Source organism: Biomphalaria glabrata, chromosome 4 (assembly GCF_947242115.1).
Source record: "Biomphalaria glabrata chromosome 4, xgBioGlab47.1, whole genome shotgun sequence".
NCBI classification, from domain to species: Eukaryota; Metazoa; Mollusca; class Gastropoda; family Planorbidae; genus Biomphalaria; species Biomphalaria glabrata.
The window spans coordinates 34,458,419-34,485,600 of NC_074714.1; the positions used below are offsets into that span (position 1 = coordinate 34,458,419).

Here is a 27,182-nt window from a genome sequence, read left to right on the forward strand (position 1 = left end):
TCACATAATTCCAAGAGCGTATTCAAGAGAGGATACACATTTTTACCAGTGGCAGGGCTCCATTAATAAACTGCAGTGAATAGTCATCTACCGAAATCGAAAAACACTAAATGTAGCTCAACAAAGATGACTAAGACAGATTTTAGGAGTCAGTTATAGAGATCGGATCTAAATCAAGGAAATTCTATGCCGAACTGGGAGTCGACCCCTTAGTAAGATTGTGAGAGAACGACGCATGAGGTTTGCGGGACATGTTCTCCGACAAAATGAATTACCCATAAGAAGAGTTGCAATGATATCCTAGTACAACTTGACGCCACTCATTCATGGAGGTCCTCATGATAGGGGGGAAGAGGCTTCAGACATTACCAGTGACAGATTTTTATGGAAACAGCTTGACGTCAAATGCTCCGAACGGCGTGGGAGGGTCTAAGTCAGTAAGAATAGCACATTAGGTTTTTGAAATAAAACTTTTTAATAGCAGGCAAATGCACTGTAGATACCTCAGAATATGCATTTTGTTGGCTTTCAATACCAGAAATAGTGCTTGGCGGCGGGGCTTCGCCCCGTGCTGGGGAGCTCCTGGCGCTCCCCCAGACCCCCTTGCTAGAAATGGCGGGGAGTCTACAATTTTATGGAAACAGCTTGATGGCAAATGCGCCGAACGACGAGGGAGGGTTTAAGTCAGTAAGAATAGCACATTAGGTTTTTGAAATAAAACTTTTTAATAGCAGGAAAATGCAGTGTAGATACCTCAGAAAATGCATTTTGTTGGCTTTCAATACCAGAAATAGTGCTTGGCGGCGGGGCTTTGCCCCGCGCTGGGGAGCTCCTAGCGATCCCCCAGACCCATTTGCTAGTAATGTCGGGAATCTACACTAACTCATGGAAGAACCTATTCTAGGGCACAATAAACGTCTTCCGAAAGAATGAAGGGTCAGAATGTAATAAAGATTATGTACACACACACACATAAATACATATAATGTTTTTTCGCGGGTTGGGGGGGGGGGTCGGGGGGGGAATTCACCCCCCAAACCCCCCCCCCCGAAAAAAAATCCTGGCTACGCCCATGCATTACATAATACACTTGATATGTATTCTTTATTCTTTGATGTACCGTCAGTCAAGATACTTGTAAAGTGTAATCTTGCATTGGAGGATATTGCTCTGATGTAACATGTTTATTTAACATGCTACATACATATTGGTATTTGTTGTAGCTTGTGAAAGCAATGTCATTTTATTTTTGAGATTTTAGATGTATTTCATTTGTATCTTGTCTCGAGAGATAGAAAGTCTTATGGTGGTTTTGTTGATTTTTTATTTTTTATTTTCTGTGTACCTGTGTTTGAAACTTAGCTGTGGGTGTCAGCTTGTGTTATTTTTTATTATTATTTACAGTAATTGTGTTTGATGTATTTTGTGTTGCAGGGATGCCACAGCTTTGAGGTGGGTTCAATGTGAAATGGTGCTCCCAAATCTTTTTTTAAAATCTTTTTTTTATGAGTTTTTGGACTAGGGCTGAATGTGACCATTGACCCCTGATCTGTGTATTTAAGCACAGTGGTTGCTAACTTCCAGAAGCCGGACAGGCTTCCCTGCTTCATAGTGGTGCCTGTGTGGCAATGGTCGTAAGAGGAAACAGGCAAAGTGGTTGCAAACAGAACTACCGTGGGAGTGCCTAAAGGGTGCAAGAGCATTCACATTGTACTAGATGGGGGCTGTAAAATAGCTTTCTCACCCAAGTCAACAATCCAAGAGCCGTTTCAAAAAGGGCGAGTCCCGCACGGTTAGCTCGGTTCAGAGATGGAAAATGGCAGGGGTCCCCAGTGTTCTCCACGTGCACCCGGAGCGTCCGAATCACTGGACATGGTAGTATGGTACATGAACACTAACCTGGATCTCTTCCAGACAGAACAAATGTGTTACAACAGGTCGGTGAAAGGGAGGTCTTTGTTGGTTTTGCTGGCCTAGAGTTTCAAGAGCCTTCGGCTCAAACCTGCCTGACAGTTTCTAATTGGTAGCGCCAGGGCTGTATATGTGATGCAGAGGAAGCTGTTGTGAAATTCGGTTTATATCATGAACCGAGATTTGTAGAGAGGTGCAGATTCAGATTCATGATAAACAAATAACATGCATTTACATGCATCTTTAATATTACATACCTTTATTAATCACTTACCTAAAATGTGCCCCTTCTAATGATCCAGTGGCTTGAATCTTAACTCGGCTCTCATAATTACCATACACCATTTTATAATAGATTAGATCAGAGTCCATGTCATGGTTCCAGTCCTTTGAGCGAGGAAAGAAAAGGAAAAAAGGAAGACAAGATTTTGGCGTAGGTCTAAAGACTTTTTAATTAACATTTACTTTGGTTGAGAAGACCAATGCTCATAGTCTTGGCTCGATTTCTTTGGCGCCCTTAAGCACACTGTCTTGTGCCGCACCCTAAAACGAAGGACAGGTTCTAAATGTTTGAGGGGGTGCTATTTTAGGAGCAAAGATATATATATATATATATATATATATATATATATATATATATATATATATATATATATATATATATATATATAATATATATATATATCATGGGCGTAATGAAATCCCCGAAATGAAATCCCCCCCCTCGCAGGTGGGGGGGGGGGGATGGTCGGAGTTTAGTGACTGATCTTTTGCTTTAATTTTGTTCATTTTAGGTGAAATTTTAATTCTAAACCATCACTTGCCCTAGCACAGCTAATGGTTTTTGAGTTTAAAAACACCTACTAGGGGATTTTGAGTTTAAAACCCCTTACCAGGAGATTTTGAGTTTAAAACCCCTTACCTGGCGGTTTTGAGTTTAAAACTCCCTACCAGGGGGTTTTGCAGTTAAATCCACCTCTTCTATAAAACAAAACAAAAAAACGACAATCCCCAAATGCCTAGAGCTTTTTCTTAAAACCCCCCTAAAAAATTTACGATAAACCCCCTCTTCAATATAAAAAAGCAAATTACACACTCAAAATGCTATGAACCCCCCTTCAGAGAGTTTCATGCTAAAAAATACCTCTTCAATTTAAAAAAAAGGAAATACACACTTAAATTATTTGAGCGTAGCTAAGCCAATAAGGGGTTTGAATTTAACTCCCCCCCCCCCTTTTGTAGGGTTTGAAGCTAAAATTCCTCTTCAATATAGAAAAAAAAAAATTACGCACTCAAAATGTCACGAGCGTAGCTAAAAGGTTTTGACTCAGTTTTGAGTTTAAACCCCCCTTCGGCGGGGTTTGAAGGTAAAAAAATACTTCTTTAATATTAAAAACAAGGCAAATTATACACTCAAAATTCCATGAGTTTAAACTCCCCTCCAGTGGAGTGTCAAGCTAAAAAATACCTTTTCAATATAAAAAAAAGCAAATTACACACTCTAAAATCTATGAGCGTAGCCCAAGGGGGTTTTGAGTTTAACACCCCCCCCCCCGCCATCTGGGTTTGAAGCTAAAAAATACATCTTCAATGTAAAAAAAAAAAAAAAAAAAGCAAATTACGCACTCAAAATGCTATGAACCCCCCTTCAAAGAGTTTGATGCTAAAAAATACTTCTTCAATTAAAAAAAAAAGCATACACACACTAAAATTGTTTGAGCGTAGCCAAACCAATTAGGGTTTTTGAGTTTAAACCTCTCTCTTACAGATGGCTTTTTTTTTAAGGTTTAAAACCCCTCCAGATGGTTTTGAGTTTAAAATCCCCTTACAGAGCGTTTTGATGTGGAAAACCTCTATCTTCAATATTATTCTAAAGCAAACTACAGTTACCAAATTCTATTACCGTAGCTAAATGGGGTTTTGGATTAAAAAAAAACAACTCCGGAGATTTTTTAGATTAAAACCCCCAAACTTTCCTTTTCGATATAAAATCTAAAGCAAACTACAGTCACCTAATCCAAGTGCGTATTCAAGAGAGGTTACACATTTCTACCAGTTGAATTCATACATGTGTTCGAGACAATGATTTTGTTTTGTAATTATTCAAAGTCAAGCTCAGGTAGGAACCAAAAATGGAGAGGTGGGGGGGGGGGAGGAGGTAGAGAGACATTCATGTATACATTTTTTTTCAATATGAACCTTCTTTTTGTTTCATGATCTATTTTAATAAGATCACATTTGAGATGAAGTAAAAGTATTATATACACATAACAATGCAAGCATCACGTCATAACCAGGGTGTTGATATTTGGTCAGTGGTGGCTCCAGCTAGTAGGCCTACAACTAGATAGATGTAGGCGTATTCAATTCTTTATAAATAGTTTTCAAATATATTTATTTATTTATACATATACATCCATTCAAATTAAAAGGAGATGTATAAAATCGCAATTGAGACATGTGCGTAGCCCGGGGGGGGGGGGCTTCAATCATACATTTGGCAGGGGAATTCCCCCCCCCCCCCCCCCGAAAAATCCCTGGCTGCGCCCAAGAAATGTATACATTTAGCTCATTACAAATACACGGCTCCACCGTCTGATGTTAGTCTCTCCTTCAATTTTCACATCAGTTCTTTTGATTTCACTTGTATTACGCAAGAATACAACGTGATTTCATCAGACGCTCGAACGCCTACTCCATAAAAACCACCCGCTCCCCGTTTCTCATGGTAATCATAAGCATGCACATTCTTTTCATACCACAGGGCGAGATTGTTTTGGACGTATGAGTGTCTATTTAAACATACTTACATATTTATTTACTAAACAATACCTGTAATGTCATAATGAACTCTTCCATCTGCAACGGCCGCCTCTCTCTGATAATGAAAGGCCCAAATAAACCCATTGACAATTGAGTTCCTACGTGGGCGTGGTACCAAAATGTTCCCTTGGGATCAGCTACAAATCTGTATGTGAACGTTTGACCAGGTAATATAGGACACTGAAAATACATTTTTAAATGTCACCAAAGTTAAAAATACTACCCTCCCCTTTTACTTAAAATAAAATGAAATAATTAGAGTGTTTATTAGCGTCCTTGTGGCAATATTTATTGAATGATAAATATCACTTTTTATAAAGCTTATATCAGCTCAGTCTTTGTGTCTGTCTGTCTGTCTGGTAAAATGTTTGTACACGTTATTTCTCCCACACCCAATCTCTGATTAAGCTGAAACTTTCCACAATTTTCTTTTACCTGACAACACAAGAATCAATTTAAAAATATATCGAATTAGTTAATTAACTATAGGTAATTAATTATTTTGTTTAGTATCTCGAAAAATGGAAAGAAATTGTAATAGACTGAACTGGTAATATAAAATGAATTAGTCCCCTTAATAGGTCGTCGTCTGAGGCTTAGTGAACACAAACACAAAATAGAAACAATAGATAATTATACAATCTTCTATCTTCATACGCTCTTTGCTAGCAGAGTGGATACCGTGTTGGCTTGAGAAGCCTGAGATGGCTTTAGCCCACGAGTTCGAATTCAGGTCGTTCACTTTATTTTTTAAAGTACATTTCAAATCAATCACCCAGATACCCCTTTCTTTCTCTCCCACCTCTTTCCAACTGGTCCGACAAGTCATAGTGTATTGAGAAAGCTAACATCATGAAATTACGCTAAACAAAAACTTCTAATGGCACAGATTTATTATTGTCAGCCTATATCTATTACAAATTTAATTGCATGACTGATCCAAACTCATTGATACACTTTATATAAACTTTGTTTTTTAAAAGTACTTTAAAAAAAATTTGCTTGTTTAATCAATGAAGTCCCAACAAACCTGAGTAACAAAACCAACACCATCACTCCATACTGTACCTCTCTGATGCAGACCATGCCAATGGATGCTGATCCCAACAGCCAGCAGTTTATTAGTAACGTGTACTATGACAGTTTGACCTTCGTACACCTGGAATACAATGTGATCTATACATGAGTCTGATAGTTTATTAGTAACATGTACTATGACAGTTTGACATTCGTACACCTGGAATACAATGTGATCTATACATGAGTCTGACAGTTTATTAGTAACATGTACTATGACAGTTTGATCTTCGTACACCTGGAATACAATGTGATCTATACATGAGTCTGACAGTTTATTAGTAACATGTACTATGACAGTTTGACCTTCGTACACCTGGAATACAATGTGATCTATACATGAGTCTGACAGTTTATTAGTAACATGTACTATGACAGTTTGACCTTCGTACACCTGGAATACAATGTGATCTATACATGAGTCTGACAGTTTATTAGTAACATGTACTATGACAGTTTGACCTTCGTACACCTGGAATACAATGTGATCTATACATGAGTCTGACAGTTTATTAGTAACATGTACTATGACAGTTTGACCTTCGTACACCTGGAATACAATGTGATCTATACATGAGTCTGACAGTTTATTAGTAACATGTACTATGACAGTTTGACCTTCGTACACCTGGAATACAATGTGATCTATACATGAGTCTGACAGTTTATTAGTAACATGTACTATGACAGTTTGACCTTCGTACACCTGGAATACAATGTGATCTATACATGAGTCTGACAGTTTATTAGTAACATGTACTATGACAGTTTGACCTTCGTACACCTGGAATACAATGTGATCTATACATGAGTCTGACAGTTTATTAGTAACATGTACTATGACAGTTTGACCTTCGTACACCTGGAATACAATGTGATCTATACATGAGTCTGGCAGTTTATTAGTAACATGTACTATGACAGTTTGATCTTCGTACACCTGGAATACAATGTGATCTATACATGAGTCTGGCAGTTTATTAGTAACATGTACTATGACAGTTTGACCTTCGTACACCTGGAATACAATGTGATCTATACATGAGTCTGGCAGTTTATTAGTAACATGTACTATGACAGTTTGACCTTCGTACACCTGGAATACAATGTGATCTATACATGAGTCTGGCAGTTTATTAGTAACATGTACTATGACAGTTTGACCTTCGTACACCTGGAATACAATGTGATCTATACATGAGTCTGACAGTTTATTAGTAACATGTACTATGACAGTTTGACCTTCGTACACCTGGAATACAATGTGATCTATACATGAGTCTGACAGTTTATTAGTAACATGTACTATGACAGTTTGACCTTCGTACACCTGGAATACAATGTGATCTATACATGAGTCTGACAGTTTATTAGTAACATGTACTATGACAGTTTGACATTCGTACACCTGGAATACAATGTGATCTATACATGAGTCTGACAGTTTATTAGTAACATGTACTATGACAGTTTGACCTTCGTACACCTGGAATACAATGTGATCTATACATGAGTCTGGCAGTTTATTAGTAACATGTACTATGACAGTTTGATCTTCGTACACCTGGAATACAATGTGATCTATACATGAGTCTGGCAGTTTATTAGTAACATGTACTATGACAGTTTGACCTTCGTACACCTGGAATACAATGTGATCTATACATGAGTCTGACAGTTTATTAGTAACATGTACTATGATCCCCAAGTGCGTCTGATAATTTAAACATGTACAAATAGTAAGTAAAGTACCCTTCTAAGATCTTGCAAACTATAGGGCAGATGATGTAAAGGCTATTTGTTTCTATGGCCTACCGTTAACGAGCGTGCCATGTGACCAGCACAACGACCACCACTTTACTTTTCTTAATGTAATATCGGTTGACCATTAGAGTAGGGTGGACTCAGGGGCGCAATAAAAATTTAAAAAATGAGTTGTAAAATAATTTCCTTTTTTCCCCACATATTTGATAGAATATTGCAAAGGTGATTTTACTGTACTTCTCCCTGCCAGATCTCGGGAGAGTGATCACCCCTTCCCTGCGTTCTAATTTGACCTCCCTCTTCTTCACACAAAAATAAAATAATAAACCATGTGTTATCTGTTGATATTTTGACCAATTCTTCATATCTATCATGCAATTATCTCCCTCTCCACAATGTAACTATTTACATGAAGATGTGTATACAGTAAAAAGCTTTACAAGATGATGACTGCAAAAAATTATGGATTCCGTATAAGATCCATATAACATGTTCCTGAACGGTTATCTATAAATTTCACTCTTTAACAAAGACCTGCGGGAATATCCGCTGACGTATGCATTCTCAAGATAAAATTGTCAAGTGTACTTTTGAAGTGTATCTCTTCTAATATTTGTAACAGGATTTAAAACTAAGAAGATGTAGTAGTTGGTACTAAATTGCCACGGGCTGTTTCAAATTTAATTGAAAAATACCGAAACACTGGTCGTCTCTGGCCCACACTTGTCATGTACCATATTTTGGGCTCACATTAAAAAAGTTTTAAATATCGTGCAATTCAGCTTTCTACACCTGACTCGAAGTGGTGAGTCCTCCAAGTAGACCAGGACATGCAAAGCTCACTAGCTAACAAAGCAACACATCTCGGTGTCTGAAGCAACACTTGACCTTACATAAGCTCTCATCTTTGAGATGAAACCAACTAATGACTAATTGTCTCCCTTTCATTTATTTAGATTATAATGATTGGATGGAAAGACAAACAAATCCTCTTCAGTTTAAAAAAAAAAAAAGATGTTCCGTTCTCTTTTTTTACAAATACACTCTTGCATAATATTTGCATTTCATTGTCGGCACAAAACGCTTCTTATCTTATCTTATTTGTTATTTAGTCTATTCAACATACGTACTCCATTATAAACATCAACCGTTAAAATTAATTTCTAGTCAGACATCTTGAAAATCAATAGATCATTACTCATTCCTACATAAAATTGAAGATGTGATTATATCGCTGAGATATGTGATTATATCGCTGAGTTTTGTTAGCGGCTGAATTGGTTTTTCTCAATACAAAAGTCTGATATTTTATATTGATATAATTTTTGATGTTCTTTTCGAAATTGTTCTCAAATTTAATGAATTTTCGAATGATATTGAAATTATGTTTGAATTGTATTTTACTCAATGGTCTTGTAGCTCTTAGTTATAAAGTTCTTTCAATTTTACTCAGGAGATCCAGAGTTACTAAAAAAAGTCCCTTGAGTATTGTTGAAGACGGTTGATACGTGTAGCACCAAACTGTAGGCGTATTATATCTGAACTAATCAAACTTCAAATAACTTCCTCATGAACAATACTAAACAAGACCGGCCCTAACAATTGATAGGCGCTATTCGAAACGGATTGCGCTGTCCCCAGTCTGGGTAGGGATAAGGATAATAGTGAAGATTAAGATTTTGTATTAGTAAATACATTTTTCTTTGCATCTTATTCATTCTTTACTAATTATGAAATCACAATCAAATTAACTTTACTTTACGAGACTTGCGTATACAAAGTCATACAATATTTCATCAAAATTCTGTTTCCTACATAGATCATGCTCAATAGCAAAAATTACCAAATGTTTCAATCTATCTTCGTGAATTGTTCGCCTAAAGTAAATCTTGATTAGTTTGAGGTGCGAGAAGCTTCTTTCACCAGATTACGGGTATTGTAGAATGTCGTTTTTTTTATCGTGCGTAGGATTGGCATTTCCCATATTGAAAGACACCTCAAAATGACAATAATGTCAATATTTCAGGAGATTTTTAAGGAATTTTCATGAGATTTTAATAATTTCAGAAGATTTCCACGAACTCTTGGAAAATCAGGAGATCATGTGGTGAAATAAAGTTTGCAGATTTAGTGCCAGCTGGTCAAGTTGGAAGATTTAGTGCGAGGTGGTGAAGTAAAGTTGACAGATTTAGTGCCAGTTAAGAAGTAAAGTTGGCCGATTTAGTGCCAGTTAAGAGAGGTAAATTTGGCAGATTTAGTGCCAGTTAAGAGAGGTAAATTTGGCAGATTTAGTGCCAATTAAGAAGTAAAGTTGGCAGATTTAGTGCCAGTTAAGAGAGGTAAATTTGGCAGATTTAGTGCCAATTAAGGAGTAAAGTTGGCCGATTTAGTGCCAGTTAAGAGAGGTAAATTTGGCAGATTTAGTGCCAATTAAGAAGCAAAGTTGGCAGATTTAGTGCCAGGGTAGAAGTAAAGTTGGCAGATTTAGTGCCAGGAAGGTTGCGAATGTGTTTGTTATGCTCTTCTGATTTTAAAAGTAGGCCTACATTTATAAAGATTTTATCTTTACTGAGTTGCAGTAAACTCATCTTATTACAGACATTACCTGAAAGAGAAGATAATTACGTCCCACGTGTCAATCTAGTCATACATGTTTTTATCAGTAATCAGTGACTGAAACTCTGTTAAGTCATTGGTTTTTCTGGCTGATTCAGGCAACCTATTGCGTTCTCTAGAAGGCACTAGGGAAGAAGGAGCACTTGTACGAATTTGTTCTAGCATACAGATTAAGAAATGTGCAGGTAATATTCTTTTCTTGTTTCTTAAAATAATTTTTTTTAATGCCACCTCTGCTCGCCACTGCGGAAATGTAGAATTTTAGTCAAATATTATTTACAGTGTGGGAACTAGATCTACGATAAAAAAAAACTCTAGAGAGTCCTACAAAGTAATCATAGACCTCAGTGGTTGGCGTATGAAGTAAAGAAAGGCAGTAGGGCCGGCCTTAGACAATTGGAGGCCCTGGGCGAAATGAATTTGGTAGCCCCATTTGAAAAATAAAAATAAACAGCGAAACATAATTTATTTAAAACCTAGTGTACTCCAATAAATACATTGGGCACAAGTTTCGCTATTTCTGCTCTAAAAAGTTGTTTTGAGCCCTATGCAAGGCCCCTACCCATCAGATGCCCAATTGCCAATGCCAAACCCAGCCCTGAAGGCAGTGAAAGAGAAACCGTTAGCAATGGAAGCGTGAGGAACAAAAAGTCTTGATTTTTTTCAATAACGTCAAACTGACCTTCACCTTTCTATATTTTGTGCTACCCTCGTTTTATTCACCCCCCCCCTTTTTTTATTTTCATAAACTACAGTACAAAACAAGTTCTGCATTTTAATAGACCCTCAAGGTATCATTGTATCTTTATAGTAAGGCTTCATATCAAGATTAATGAGAAATGCAGTATTTCCCTTGGCTGCGTACCTCTAGCTGCAACCTAGCGGTACAAACTTTAAATCTAACTGCTCCAACTATCGAGGCATTACACTTTACATCTAACTGCTCCAACTATCGAGGCATTACACTTTACATCTAACTGCTCCAACTATCGAGGCATTACACTTTACATCTAACTGCTCCAACTATCGAGGCATTACACTTTACATCTAACTGCTCCAACTATCGAGGCATTACACTTTACATCTAACTGCTCCAACTATCGAGGCATTACACTTTACATCTAACTGCTCCAACTATCGAGGCATTACACTTTACATCTAACTGCCTGGTCGTGAGGTTTGCGCGCTGGACTGTCGTTCGGATTTATCGATGGTCGAGGGTTCAAATCCTGCCCGCTCCCATCCCCCGTCGTCCTGCGGGAGGTTTGGACTAGGAAGTAAACTATCTTCAACTCTGAAGGAACATCCGAAACATGTAAAACATTTTACAAACAACTGCTCCAACTATCGAGGCATTACACTTTACAACTAACTGCTCCAACTATCCAGGCATTACACTTTACATCTAACTGCTCCAACTATCGAGGCATTACACTTCTGTAAATAAACATCTTTTACCAGTCTTCTAAATGAATCCCGCACCTGACAAGAGAGTTAAGGTTTTGAGTTATTAAAAATGTAAAGCGATTATCAGCCTTTGACTATTGCCTCAGCAGAAGTCTTTGAATTACTTCATTCCAGGTCCAGGATTGTTTTAATGACAAATCTTTAAGTCTCTTACCTCAATAGAAGGTCCAGGTATTGTTTTATTGACTGCTATGACCAGTCTTTGATTTTCCCAGCCGTCTGCAATGATCACGTTACCAATATCAATGGGTGTAACCAATGTCGTATTCGTTACATTATAGTGATAAAGTTTTCCACTGGAAGCGTAGACTGCCGTCTTGTAGTCCATCATGGTCATTAAAGTCTCTATTTCCAGCCAATACTCGCAGACGTCTTGTGTCATTGGACAAACTGACTCCACGCTTCTTAACCCCAGTGACATCACCATGACAAGTATCAGATTAGCCCTACACACAAAACAAAGTACACAAACATGTTAAACATTATTTGAACTTCCAGTTATAACTTCATGCTGTTATGTTTACGATGTGTCCTATTTCTTTATGCAAATGTAATTTTATCAAGCGATATGTCTTGGAGCCTAACAGGACATTGGTCCCACGATGCTTAATTTTTCAGTCTAAACACGTGGGTAACTATGGCCTAATGTTGAACATCCAGGACAACCAACATTAATGAAAGCTTCATGTCTGTTACAATTAGGAAATGACTGAGCTGCACGTTTAAAACACTCTTAACTTTCACTAACATCTGTCGTATCGACCTCCTGCGTAGTAGACACGCAATCTTAAATTATAAGAAAAGATAACTCTCTAATTAGAGATTTGCTATTGGCTTATGACCTCTCTTTGAAAGTCTCGGTTGAAGTTGGACAGAGTTTTTCCCTCTTGGCCAAGGCTTCTGCCTAATGTATGTAACCATGGAAACACATACACGGTCAGAAACTAACGAGCATAAACAAGTTTTGTCTATTGGGCAAGCAAACATGCTAATCTAGGTGACGAATCAGACTTCCGTATTATTAGACCATATCTGGTCAAGGTCAAGTCTCAACTTATCCTGACAGGTGAAGGTCTACGATGCCGTAGTCCTTCATTCATTTTGACATGCTTTCCAGGCCTGGAGTAATAACTACCGCCACACAATGGGTTAATTCTTTCAAACTACACCAAGAAAAGTACGAGCTAGACTTCCGTAACACAATGTTTAGTCAATGACTTTTTATGTTCTGTCACATTTCGTTGTGACCAACGTTGAATATTTTATAATAGGAAAAAAAAAGGAGTGATTCAGTTGACTTGCCAGTATAATATACCAGAGATGGCTTTTTGGGTTGGCTAACATGGAATCCATGATATGACTGTTCACACAATTATGTGGAGCATTCACCAACACGCTGTAGACTAAAATACAGTGTGGTGGATCTATTTGAAAAAAAAAGCTCCCCTAAGCAGATATTTTACTCAATATTGTTAAAGTCTTTCCAGCATCTCTAATAATTAGCATGATATTTTGGGTTAAAGTTAGAACCTACAAACGACACTCGCGAAACTCAGGCCCTACAAGTGACACTCGCTGAGAGCTACGCGAACTGCCTAGGCCACCTCTGCACTCACCAAGTCAATGGGCTGGGATTACAATTACGCAACTAACGGAAGTGTTACAGGAGTGTTTGTCCAATGCGTTATTTCCCACTTCGATTGGCTAGACTACAGTCTCAACTTTGACATAACTGCATGTGGTCTAGTCTAGCACATGTGTAGTTATTCAAACGTTATTGTTCCGTTTCGCAATTAAACTTGGCTTATCATTGTCTTTTGTACAATTTGCTTTTTTTTTTTTTGTAAGAAAATATTTAAAATAAAAAAAGGAAGAACATTATGTTACCGTTAAAGTTGTTATGAAGTTTTAGAGTTGCCAACATTCATAGTTTTATTTTAAGTAAACACAAAATGCATATTTAGTGTTTTAGTTAGATGAAAATCAAATGGGATTTTTCCGATGACTTCTCCAGTAGGCCGAAACACTAGATCTAGAACAGTGATTCCCAAGGTGGTCTATATAGACCCCCAGGGGTCTACGAAGACTTCCAAGGGGTCTACGAAACTGAATACATAAATTGGGGGTCTATGAGATGTCCATGGGGGTCTACGATAATAGATTTCATTTAAACAGGTCGTGACTTATAATAATTTTTACATCCTATTTATGTAATTCTTTCATACATTTATATATAATTTGTTTGTTCATTAATCTTTTAAATATTTATCCTGCTATACAAGCGAAAAAAATGTATTTAATATGAAACCAATTACGCTATAGGATCATCCGAGACAATGCCATACTGACAAAAATAGATAACGATTTGAAAAATTTTCGAATGCTCAAAGATTAGGTTCAGAATTAGACCCACAAAATCTCTCTTCGACATCATATAGAGAAGTGGATGGTTTGTGAGCGTCTTACAAGATCTCTTTGATCATCATCATCTCTTTACTTATAGCAAAATACGTAAAACACTAGAGGCAAAACATTGATTTTACCAGCCGTTGTAGTTTTAAAAACTGTTTAACACAAACCTACATCCGATATTATTAAAAGAAATTCTTTAAGCAGCAATATAGTTTAAGGTCACTTTGTGTTATGAGTTATTAAAAGATTCTTATATAACTCTTTGGAAAACGACATATATACTGTCTGGGAACTGCGGCGTAGCGCTGAGTGCTGTAAACTGCCTAAGGGTCGTCTGCTCCTTAGTTTTCCTCAGGATAGACCCACAAAGCCTTCCCCAAGTTTGGGTATAGTTGCAAAGCATCAGAGGTTTAAATTCAGTTTTTAGCTGGGTAACCAGCCAAGGCTAATGATCCCTTCCTGCTCGAAGCTAACAGGCGACATTTCCTCGCCTTCGCCCCTTCTCCTGTTAGTGAAAACAGCTCAAGCGGACCCAATATTTGAGCCACACTTTAAAGATCAAGAAATAGTCGTGAAACTGATCTTTGCGAAAACTTCTACAAATTAATTAATGAATAACTTACTATTTAATGTTTGAAGGACTACTTCATTGAACAACAAATTCCTACATGAAACATAATATCCATAGCAACGGATGATACACGAGCAAAAAGAAAAAAAAATATTTTAATTGGTTTAAATTTTTTTTTCAATAAAAAGATCTGAAAAAAAATATTTTAATTGGTTTAAATTTTTTTTTCAATAAAAAGATATATCTCTATAACTACATATGTAGCTTTGGATTACTTTTTCACTATTTAACTCACTACAGTTAGAATTTTGTTTTAAAAAATGTTGATGAATTTGCAAAAATGTGTAAGTTAAGCAGGGGGTCTACCGAAAACCAGAAAACATTGAAAGGGGTCTATGAGACAAAAAAGTTTGGGAACCACTGATCTAGAAGTACCGGTAGTCACTAGTTTTATGTTTAGCAATAAATAAACAATTTATTTCTTCGTTCTTTGACCTTGCATTTTCAAAACACAGGCCTACTAGTGTCTAGTCTATTTGTGGTGCAGTAGTGTTTGATGTCAAGCCTATTAATGGTTAGAGTCAAATCCAGGAAGAAATTTACATCTATACATTTTTTTTAAGTCGCTACTTACCTCATGTTTTAACTGACGCTGACTCACATAGACCTTGCTGTTTAGCTGCAGGCCTTGCTGTTTAGCTGCAGACCTTGCTGTTTAGCTGCAGAAGTAAATCTCTTTTTAAAGTGGGAAATCGAAATAAAAGTTTGTATCCGTTTTGAAGTTATTTTTGTAACAAAATTTAATTCTAAAACTCAATTTGTACACAAATCTGTCCAAAAAAGAAACCCTCAGCAAACAGATGAACTACACATCATGTCTGTTTGAAAGCAAATCAAAGCATCAATGAGACATGCAATGACTACACGCACGTCAACAGAGTCCTAGCTGCCATCTGGTGGCAGGGTTGTTACTAAGCCGGATGCTTGTTTGAGTCAAACACGCGGGGATTCTCAGAAAAATCGTCTACCGACACATGCTTACAAATATAAACAAACTGCGAGGAATGTGGGCGTGAAAAAACAACACTTTTACCCCAGCTCTCTAGTGTTGCCTTGACTCGGTGCATAGTGTCTGTATTTATAGCATAGCCTTAAGTGATGTCATACTTGGGTTTATCCCCAGCATGTCCTTGTTTGTACAGACTCTGGGTCACGACGTGAAATAAAACAAAAAAAGAGGGGAGGGGCTATTCAGACACTCCGCTACTTAAAAATCTTTGAAGTCTTTATATCAATTCTTACTTGAAATATAAACTAATATGAATTTAAAGACCCTTACTACTTTGCAAATACAACCAATTTGTTCATTGAAAAGATAAGGTACCCAACATATTTAGATGTAGGCTTTGAGGATCGCCGCCGAAAAAAATTATTTGAAAAAAAAAAAATAATAATAATAAAAGCCAATGTAGAGCCGAACATTTTCACCCATTAGGCCGGATGCAGGACACATTTTAAAAAGTTGTGCATGTCCTTATTTAGCCGGACGTTATGGAAACCCTAACTATAGGCTATATGCTTTCATACTGAATGTTTCAGACAAGTTATTACTATTCCATTAGATATATAGCTTTCTAATAAAAAATCCTTTAATATTATTTATATGTTGCTATAAAGCCTTGACTAGATTGAGCGTAAGCCTAATGTTAGTGTTTTAAAGTTGTTTTTTTTTCCAAAATCTTCTTGTGGACTGGGTTTCCATACAAATATTTTTTACCTAGAACAGGGGTCGGCAACCTTTTCAGTTGAAAGAGAAAACAAGTCCAACCAATAAATACTACTCGCATAAATACAGTTTTTTGATTAAGAAAACAACGAATCTGTTTATTTATACAAAAAATATAGCTCTACTTATCTTTATATAAATAGTGTTTGTCACAACAAATATATACACAGTGCTTCTTTTGTGACGGTACGCACCAGTACGGCGTAGCGGCACCTTTTTCAAGGTGGGGAAAAATTATTTCTTTTCTTGTGTTTTAACGTATATTTTTAGTTTATAAGTAGTTTAAAGTGAAGCCATCCATCAATGAGCACAGGAACCTGTTTGTTTTACAAAAAGTGATGTTTGGTAGATTGTATCACGCATAAACGTCCAGCTTTTTTCTACCTCAGTCACAGAGCAGTTTTTAAAAGCTTCCTCTAATTTGTTCTCAAATTCGATGCAAAGATCAGGATTTTTTGTGCTAATGGTATTCAGGCGTGATTTTCTTTTTCCCTGTGATGCGTGGATCTTAGTTGGCAGCAGTCTTGTCCGGCAGGACACTAAAGTATGATCAGTATCACAATCCGCGCTTTGGTAGCTACGTGTCAGCAGTATATTTCCAATGTCCTTTTTTCGTGTCAGTATCATATCCAGCTGGTGCCAGTGCCCAGACCTAGGGTGCCTCCATGAGACACAGTGCTTTGGTTTTGTTCTGAAGTATGTGTTGGTAATGCAGAGCTTATGATATGTGCAGAATTCAAGCAGTCTTTGTCTTTTCTCATTCATCTTTCCGATTCCAAAAAGCCCAAGGTAGTCTGGCCAGGTAGTGTGATCTGATCCTACTCTGGCATTGAAGTCACCTAGAAGGATCATATGTTCTTTTTGAGTAATGTTTGCAATGGCTTCTTTGAGGTCTTCATAGAACTTGTCTTTGTCCTCCTGAAGCGAGCATAGTGTGGGGGCATAGGCACTAATTAAAGTGACTTTTCCAGATGCTGTCATTATACTTATGCTTAGTAGCCGTTCCGAGCCACCAACTGGAGGGACTATCATGGGAAGAAGACTGTTCTTGACAGCAAAGCCCACACCATGTATTCGAGTCTCATCCTGTGCGTTCCCTTTCCAAAAGAAAGTGTAGTCAGTCTCGCGGAGCATGCCGTTTTCGGCCAGTCGGGTTTCTTGCAGGGCTGCAATGTCAATATGTAGCCTTTTTAGCTCGTTGTTTATGACTGCCGTCTTCCTTGCGTCGTCGATCTGCCTAAAATCATCAGTGAGACCAGGACACATTGTCCTGACATTCCAAGTGGCCAGTCGCATGACAGGGATTTTCTTTTTCAGTTCAATTTTTCTTCTTTTGTTGCTTGGTGCAAGTTTCCAGCCTACTTATCGTTTTAAACTAAGCTCTAAGCACCCATTAGAGCAGGCAGGCTGTGGCGGATCAGCACCTAACTGACTGGGGGCTGCCCAGGTTGAGGTGGGCTGTAGCTGATCAGTGAGGCGCGGAGACCTCTCCCACCGTCAGAGACAACCCGTGGCGTCCATACATTACGCCAATAAAGTTGGACTTATAACCCGTAACTGTTGTCTCCCTTGTTGTTTTAGCCGCTTTGCAGCAGCACCAGAGTTTCCTCTCCGGGGCGCATTCTTGGGCCTTGGATAAAGGGGTCATGGGTGGCCCATGCGTCATGATCCCTCTCTCGACCTTGCTGATGTGATCCAAAGGAACGCATCGCATTACATTTGGCACCAACTCAGTTGCAGAAGCTGCCGGAGGGAATTTCATAGCTGATACTCCCAACGCCTAAGGGGCTTACATACAACACTAACTTGTACTTCAATAACAAACAATTGTGCAAACAAATCTAAGAGGAACTACAGCTTTGCGTGGTTCTAGAAAACATTTGGTTCATAACTTGTTTTTAGTTTCAAACAAGGCTCTACATTTTCATTTTTTAGTTTGCTTCTTACTTTATTCTCAATTATATTCATGCAAGAGAACGCTTGCTTGCACGAATATGTCAATCTAAAACTTTTTCACCTGACTGTAGCAATCTGGAAGACTATTCTATGCGTCGAATATAAGTGCCTAATCTGGAGTCATTTTTTTTTTTAAAGCTGTCCACTTTTTTGTTACATACATTTCTGGACCTTCAATTCTTCCAACTTGATTTTCAACTCTTAAATTTTCTACCCCATAAAGCTTTAATTTTTAAATCGATCCATTACATATCTAAAGATTTAGTAGCAACTGTAAATGGCTCAATGTGGATTTCGTTACTATTTGTGTTGAGAAGATTTTTTTATAAATGCACAATTGTTGTTGTTTTTTTGTTTGTTTTGAATTGCTCAAATCTGTCAGCTAATTCATCTTTAATTTTTCTTTATAACTGTGCTGAAGTAACTCGTGTTAACAGTTGCACTGGTTTATCGCAATATGGCTTTACATACTGAAAATTAAATAATTGACCGCTCTGAATATCTTCTGCAAAAGATTTTTTTCTTCAAAACAAACCAATTCTTCTACCAAAAACTTGGCTGAGTTTTACTTTCCTTGCAGTTTTAGAATCAGTTCATTTCATTTCACTGTTATATCCACCATAAAGTAAAATTTTCGTTCTATAATTCAGGATGATTAATGTTTGTATTTTTCCTTTAGAAATCTATTCCATTCAAGCACAACGCAAAACGTTTCAATACCATACCTTTGGAAAGCCATCGCACTTTATTGTAAAGAATGAGGTCGAAATACTGAGTCTCCATTTTGTTAAAAATTATTTTAACTGACGATGGTAGATTGCTTGATTACCAAATTCATGATGTCAACTATTTCGGCCGGGGATGTTTGTACACAAAGAACTACTTCGTGTATTATGCAGTGAAACGTAAGAATTTGGTGGTTTATTTTGCGCCAAAGAATCGTAGTTGCTCCTTTATTTTTTTCCTTCATACTTCTGGATCCATCAGTTGCTATTGAAAAGATGTTATTTATATTGATTATATTGTCTTCAAGGAATTTTTGCACGATATTAGCTGTATCTTCTTCTCTAGTTTGTCACGAGGGCAGTAGCAATTCAAGAAGTTCTTCTTTTGGACCTTGGGAAGACATATATCTGACAAGAAGGTCAACTTGTGCCGTGTCTTTTATGTCGCAAGACTCATCTATATCAAGTGATAAGGCAGAATAAAAGTTGAATATCTTCCACCAACAAATATGTTACATGTTACAAATGTTTTATTTTTATAAAATAAATAATATTTGCACATGGAACTAAAGAGCAGCAGCTTAAAATCCAAAGAGCCGCATGTGGCTCGCGAGCCGCAGGTTGCCTACCCCTGACCTAGAACCTTGAACTGAGACCGCAGCATCTAAGTATTTTAAGTTATCTTAAACTATCTAGCTTTTCATCTTCAGTTCTTGAAGTTCTTTATTGTTAGTCTTTGATGAGAGTGCTAGGCTTTAAAGCGGAAGTAAGTTCATTCTTTGCCACTGATAATAAACAAAGCAGAAGTGTTATGCTTTAACCCTTAAAGTGTTGATCAAATATTTATAGAAATTATAACAAGTGTACGTTAACATTGTACTTTCTTGCCTGAGAAATAATTTAAAGTTCACAACAATTTCTAAATAAGGTCATAAATAAGGTCATAAAAACACGACAAGATCATAAAAGCAAGAGTATAAAAACAAGGCCATAAATCAGCTATATTTTTAACATATGGAGTTTAAGTATTATTTATTTAGTTTACACTATAAAACAATAGAATAAATACAAATAAACAATTTCTGTAAAAGTTAACTCAGTCATAATACAGCCGCAAGGTATGACCAAAGTCAAGTGCTGTTGCGCTCTTAGAAAGACGTCCATAACATAGTTGCGAGTTCTCAACAGCAGTTCGGCTTTTAAGACGCTCTCAAATACTTCATAGACTTTGAAGAACTTTAAAATATTTATTTACAAGTGGAAAATGTCGTTGAGTCACCGACATTGAGGCTCCCTATTGTCACTCTTCTAGCGTCTCTAGAACTTGTCATCACTTCCTGTCTAATTCTTAGTAGTCTATTACTTACGAGATTTCTACTCATTAATTTGTTTCTTAAATCTACTAACTACGTATCCAAGGCATACGTAAAGAACCCCCTCCCAGACACTTTGAAGCATAGAGTAGATAATAAAAGTCATCAGTTTCTGTGACACAAGATATAGATTAAAAATCTTTAAAAGTTAATCTATCTATAATATAAAGCCAAAGTAAGGCGTATGTTATGTATGAATGTAGGCAATGCCCTGCATAGAAATCAAAACCATTTGACCAATCTTGATAAAACTTGTCATAAATGTTCTTCAGATCATGGCATACATTATGTTTAATGTCCCTACAACTGCCAGAGCGCCCTAAAACAAGACTAATAACTTCATTGTATCTCTACTAAAAAACTAAACTTTTTAACAAATTGGGTAAACCCGTATTTACAGTATGATTAATTAAAAAATATAGTTAAAACTGGGTATCGATCCCGTCAGTTTCAAGAACGTAAGTTGTTTACAAATATGCCAGCGTGAAAAGCATAGTTTAAACGATTATTTATTAATATTATCCTTAATTGGATATCTAGATCTAACACTAGACTTTAGACCTAGACTTCTGTATTAGAACTTTTAAGATCTAGTCTAGGAGATCTCCTTCTATATAACATTTACGTAATATAATATTGGAAAATTCAATAAACTTGTAAATATACTCTGTTATCGCACAATCGGTACATTATGGCTGACTACTAGTGCCTACGCCATGTTTTTCTTTTTCATTCTTGAATAATTCCATCCACTGATAAGCCTTTCAATCTACACTTAGAAGACGTTGCGCAAAACTTTAATTTAATATTCTCTTGAATAAATAATGCCTTCATTTGGAAATGTCCTAACGTGATAGTCTTTTCAAGAACGCCATAGTCTTTTCAAAACCGATAATTGATCTAGACCTAGATTTAGTCTCTAGCCAAATTTACATTAATTTATTTTTTACTTTAAAAAATTATAAAAGTAAAACTAGATTTTTCCCCATGAGGCCAACGAGCTAGTAATTCTTTTCTCAACGAAATAAATCAACTATGAAATTTCCAGGAATATTGTTAGAGCCGTAAACCAATGAGGTTCCATTTATTTTTATTGATGAATGTGCAACCTGATTAGAGGAATAAAAATATCTTTTAAAAAACACAACAAAGCTTATCCAAGGGGTAGAACTAAGACTAAGACTGCTTTATTGATCCTTACGGAAATTTGTTGTGATTACAAGGACTCGTTTCTCATATAAAGACAACACAACAGAAAAATACACATAAATACAACAGACAACATAAAGAGTTCATTCAGCGACTACACACAGAACTATGTTCATACAACTAAATCACTTAAGAATGTAGAAGCTATTTCCCTTTCTGATGTTAAACAAAATAATTAAATACCAATAATTTTAATTTTTTGATTCATGTTTTCATTGGTAAAAAGAGTTCAAACCTTTTACTAGACAGATAGAAAGATAGTCAGAGGGACAGTGAGTTGATTTTAATCTTTGTAATAAGAGTTGTCAAGTTAAATATCAAGCTAGTAAAATGTGCAGCTGCTGCCCAATAAAAAAAAACAAAACACATTAATGCGCGCTTGCCTAATCCTCTGTTAATAGATTTATAGATCAGAAAGTAGGCGATGGTGTTGTGTGTTAGTTAAAGACGAGCGTTTAAAACTAAAAAAAAAAATGTTTAGGTATCAATATTTGAAACAGGATATATCTCCCTTTTTTTTTTCTTTGCCCAATGATCACATGATCGGTTATGTAGTATCAATGTTTATTTAATTATTCCAAATGTGTTGAAAGCTCAAGCATTTTGATTGTATTTAATATTGTCATTTAGATGTCTACAGATTATTTTGTACACGATAGGGGAAACTGCTTTGACATTGTCGTTAATACACGAAGAAATAGCAGGAAACAATTATAAAATATAAATGTATTTGTTTCAATACGTAATGTACAAAAAACTATTTAAATCATCCAGCTATTCATCAAACAAGACGGTAACCTGAAATATGGCTCAAGCCATAGTTTAATAGCATGACTTATCGATAACTTCTTGTACATACAAAATGTTGAATGTTGAGTATATATTTACATTGATGAAAATCTAACAAGACCGTATAGTATTATTACAGGCTTAAGTATAACACTGATAAACTATTTACACTGATTTCTGTTGCTGTAAATGCAGGCAGGTAACTTAAGGAAAGGCTGACAAGGTAAATGTGGATGTCCATTTTGTCCATTGACACTGATTTCTGTTGCTGTAAATGTAGGCAGGTAACTCAAGGAAAGGCAGACAAGGTAAATGTGGATGTCCATTGACACTGATTTCTGTTGCTGTAAATGTAGGCAGGTAACTCAAGGAAAGTCAGACAAGGTAAATGTGGATGTCCATTGACACTGATTTCTGTTGCTGTAAATGTAGGCAGGTAACTCAAGGAAAGTCAGACAAGGTAAATGTGGATGTCCATTGACACTGATTTCTGTTGCTGTAAATGTAGGCAGGTAACTCAAGGAAAGTCAGACAAGGTAAATGTGGATGTCCATTGACACTGATTTCTGTTGCTGTAAATGTAGGCAGGTAACTCAAGGAAAGTCAGACAAGGTAAATGTGGATGTCCATTGACACTGATTTCTGTTGCTGTAAATGTAGGCAGGTAACTCAAGCAAAGTCAGACAAGGTAAATGTGGATGTCCATTGACACGGAATACTCATGAGATTAAGCAGACAGAAACAAACACACAAAACTGATCACAGTAAAGAAGGGTAACTAGCAGAAGCTGTCTGGAAATACAGATGATATTAGGTGTTCTTTAAATGATGTCAGTAATTATAAATAAAGTAAATGTATATGCTATAGAATCTAAAATTATATATCTACATATTGTTGTAAGTTTATCACTCTGCTCGCGCTAAAATGTGTGCACTGTTAGTAGCTAGGCTGGAGATAAATGTTAATATTGTAGAAATACAACAGAGTTCCGCCTCTGTCGATGGGTTAGAAACAGACTGTTATGATCTATGTTTGTGATGTCTCATTGATAAAGAACTGTCCTCGTTGAGTTGCCTCTCTTTATTAAGCGAAGGCGTTTATTGAAGACGTTGGCTGTTAAAGAAACTTAAATAAGACGAAGACAATTGTACCGAGAGTTAGATAGACTTTAATTATTTTAATCTTGGCATATACCCGCAGCTTATGGTTTACGATTGGAGATCCTTAAAGTTAAAACCCTTTCTTTTTCAAACAAGAATAGGTCCTTGTAAGGCAGGACTCAAGAGGACTAGGCGTCACTTAATAAAAGAATAATTCAAAAACAGTCCTTAGCAAGACGTGACACTTTTGGTATTTTACTTTCTATGGGGTCCGCGCAAAACATAAAAACAATTAATACCACACTTCTAGCACCAAGACATAAAACTGTTTAAAAAACAAAAAAAATTCCGAGCAAGACTGTTTCAACATCCAGGCTTCAGAACAGTCCTAAGCAAGAAACTAAAGTTTTGTAAGGCCAAAACAGTCCTTAGCAAGACATCAAACTGCTTGCACATCATTCAGAAACAGTCCTGAATAAGACATTGAACTGCTTCAACACCCAACATTCAGAAACAGTCCTAAATAAGACATTAAACTGCTTCAGCACCCAACATTCAGAAACAGTCTTGAATAACATATTAAACTGCTTCAACACCCAACATTCAGAAACAGTCTTGAATAAGACATTAAACTGCTTCAACACCCAACATTCAGAAACAGTCTTGAATAAGATATTGAACTGCTTGAACACCCAACATTCAGAAACAGTCCTGAATAAGATATTAAACTGCTTCAGCACCCAACATTCAGAAACAGTCTTGAATAAGATATTGAACTGCTTCAACACCCAACATTCAGAAACAGTCCTGAATAAGACATTAAACTGCTTCAGCACCCAACATTCAGAAACAGTCTTGAATAAGATATTGAACTGCTTCAACACCCAACATTCAGAAACAATCCTGAATAAGACATTAAACTGCTTCAGCACCCAACATTCAGAAACAATCCTGAATAAGACATTAAACTGCTTCAGCACCCAACATTCAGAAACAGTCTTGAATAAGACATTAAACTGCTTCAACACCCAACATTCAGAAACAGTCTTGAATAAGATATTGAACTGCTTCAACACCCAACATTCAGAAACAGTCCTGAACAAGATATTGAACTGTTTTTACATCAAGCATAAAACAATAGTGCCGAGCAAGACATAGCACTTTATGTCGGTACTAGAACATTGCTTTGGCTTCAATAGAGAAGAAGTTAGTCACTTTTTTGAATGTCGCTGAGGTAGTTCTATCAAACAAAAAAGATCTAGAAACTAGCTACAAACGAAGGCAATACAATGGAAGCTATATAATACCTACCTTAGCTACAGGGTCGGTCTTAGGCCAGTGCAACATATGCGGCCGCAGTGGGCCCGCTCTTTCATAGGCCATGCGCGAATTCTATGTGTAAATGATTAAATTAAACCATTTTAACTTATTAATAAAGGGTTCCTGGAATTCTGAAATTGCAAAATATACAAAAAAAAAGTCTTGAAAATCTGAAATTATTAAAATATTCTGAAAACATGCAAATCTCCTTAAAAACAGACAGATTTGTCCATTCGGGGTGTTATTCAATATGGAAAACGCCAATCCTACTCGCGATTAAAAAAAACGGCATTGTCAGCTTTCATTTAATAAAAATGTAATAATAAGCCGAATTCTAACCAAAACAAGAAGTTCAAATGCCTAATTTACTTTAATAGTAACTGGCCTAAAAATATAGATCTAAATCTATCTCGACCTCTAAAATAAAACAAAAGCGATATTTTGCTAGTCGATAATAAATCTAAAAGGCAGATGTAAATGTTTATCGGCTTTTGTTGGGAAACTACTATCTTCTTTAGATGGCTCGTAAAGTTAATTTGACAGTGATTTTGTACTTAGTAAAGTATGAATAAAATGCAAAAACGAATTTATTTTCTAATACAAAAACTTAATTTTTACTTATTATCCTGTTCCCTACCCAGACTGGGCCCCGCGCAATCCGTTTCGCATAGGGCCCCGCAATCTGTAGGATCTGCATTGCTTAGCTATTAGCCATATGTTCTTATAAGCATTTTTAACGGCCCCTACTTGAGGAAAAGTCGCTATTGCTTTTATGTGGTCTGTCAGTTAATCCCATTTAGATCCCAGAAACTAGAAAAGATATTGGAAATCCGATATCATGATATTTTAGATCTTGACAAAGTTCTGGCGCAATGGCTACTTTTTATTTTCTGATAATTATTCAACGTAAATATGTTAGCAGTTTTTTTTTTCATAAAAATACACCACTTTTTTTTTAACGAAAAACCTCAGGGGAGGTAAGATTTTAGAATAGGCTACTTACATGGGGATACAAGTACAAATCCCGACTTGAGCAGAAATATTTCTTTTCACAAAGCTTATATCACCTCTGACTGTAAGCTTATATAACCTCGGTCTGTAACCTTATATCACCTCGGTCTGTAAGCTTATATCACCTCGGTCTGTAAGCTTATATCACCTCGGTCTGTAAGCTTATATCACCTCTGTCTGTAAGCTTATATCACCTCGGTCTGTAAGCTTATATCACCTCTGACTGTAAGCTTATATCACCTCGGTCTGTAAGCTTATATCACCTCGGTCTGTAAGCTTATATCACCTCGGTCTGTAAGCTTATATCACCTCGGTCTGTAAGCTTATATCACCTCGGTCTGTAAGCTTATGTCACCTCGGTCTGTAAGCTTATATCACCTCGGTCTGTAAGCTTATATCACCTCGGTCTGTAAGCTTATATCACCTCGGTCTGTAAGCTTATATCACCTCGGTCTGTAAGCTTATATCACCCCGGTCTGTAAGCTTATTTCACCTTGGTCTGTAAGTTTATATCACCTCGGTCTGTAAGCTTATGTCACCTCGGTCTGTAAGCTTATGTCACCTCGGTCTGTAAGCTTATGTCACCTTGGTCTGACTGTCTGTCTGGTACAATTTTCATACACGTTAGTTCTTCCCTTTTCCCACTCTCGGATAAGACGAAATTGTACACAATTATTTTTTGTTTTCAACAAAGTTTAGGAATGATTAAAAAAATAACCAAACAAAAAATGGTTTAGTGATAAAAAATGAATAGTTTTAAGGGATAAACATTTTAGAGTACAGATAGAAATTGCTCTAAATGTTCCCTTTAGACAAGCTTTGTTTTGTTCTTTTAAATTATGTTTTTTAATATTTTGCTTGTTTAAAAAAAATATTTTGTTAAGACAGCACGGAAACCTTCCCCCAGATATTTTCACTGGCCCTCAAAATAAAATTAAATTAAAAGAAATAATAATTAATAAAAGATTGGAGCATTTCTGAAATCATAATGTTTTGCTGTAGAAAAGCAATTTTTAAAAAAGTCCAAACACACCAACTCTATCTTTGTATGACTAGATCTAGTAGTAGCGGAGATATTCATTTTTCAAGTGCAAAATTTATCACCCAGTGTCCATGCAGTGGCGTGCCTTTAACTTACACAGGGGACAATATTAATCCCCAAAAAGTCTCAAGTAATCTGTATGTTTTGGCGGCCCCCGTAGGATGAAATAGTTTTGAGTCACTTGTCTGTCAATTCGTTGCATTTTGATAGTAAAATCTTGAAAAGCTAC

At 36.5% G+C, this 27,182-nt stretch overlaps 1 protein-coding gene across 1 annotated transcript in view; it reads right to left on the bottom strand.

The window, feature by feature from the left end:
* Positions 1-15,733, bottom strand: part of LOC106070466 (uncharacterized) — a 36,753-nt gene extending 21,020 nt beyond the window's left edge. The window contains exons 1-5 of the mRNA XM_056027305.1: positions 15,276-15,733; positions 11,813-12,104; positions 5,765-5,893; positions 4,744-4,914; positions 2,186-2,298 (exon numbers count right to left, since the gene is read on the bottom strand). Coding sequence (XP_055883280.1) covers positions 2,186-2,298; positions 4,744-4,914; positions 5,765-5,893; positions 11,813-12,104; positions 15,276-15,280 — 710 coding nt within the window. The 5' untranslated portion in view covers positions 15,281-15,733. The remainder of the gene's footprint in view (positions 1-2,185; positions 2,299-4,743; positions 4,915-5,764; positions 5,894-11,812; positions 12,105-15,275) is intronic.
* Positions 15,734-27,182: the final 11,449 nt, after the last annotated feature.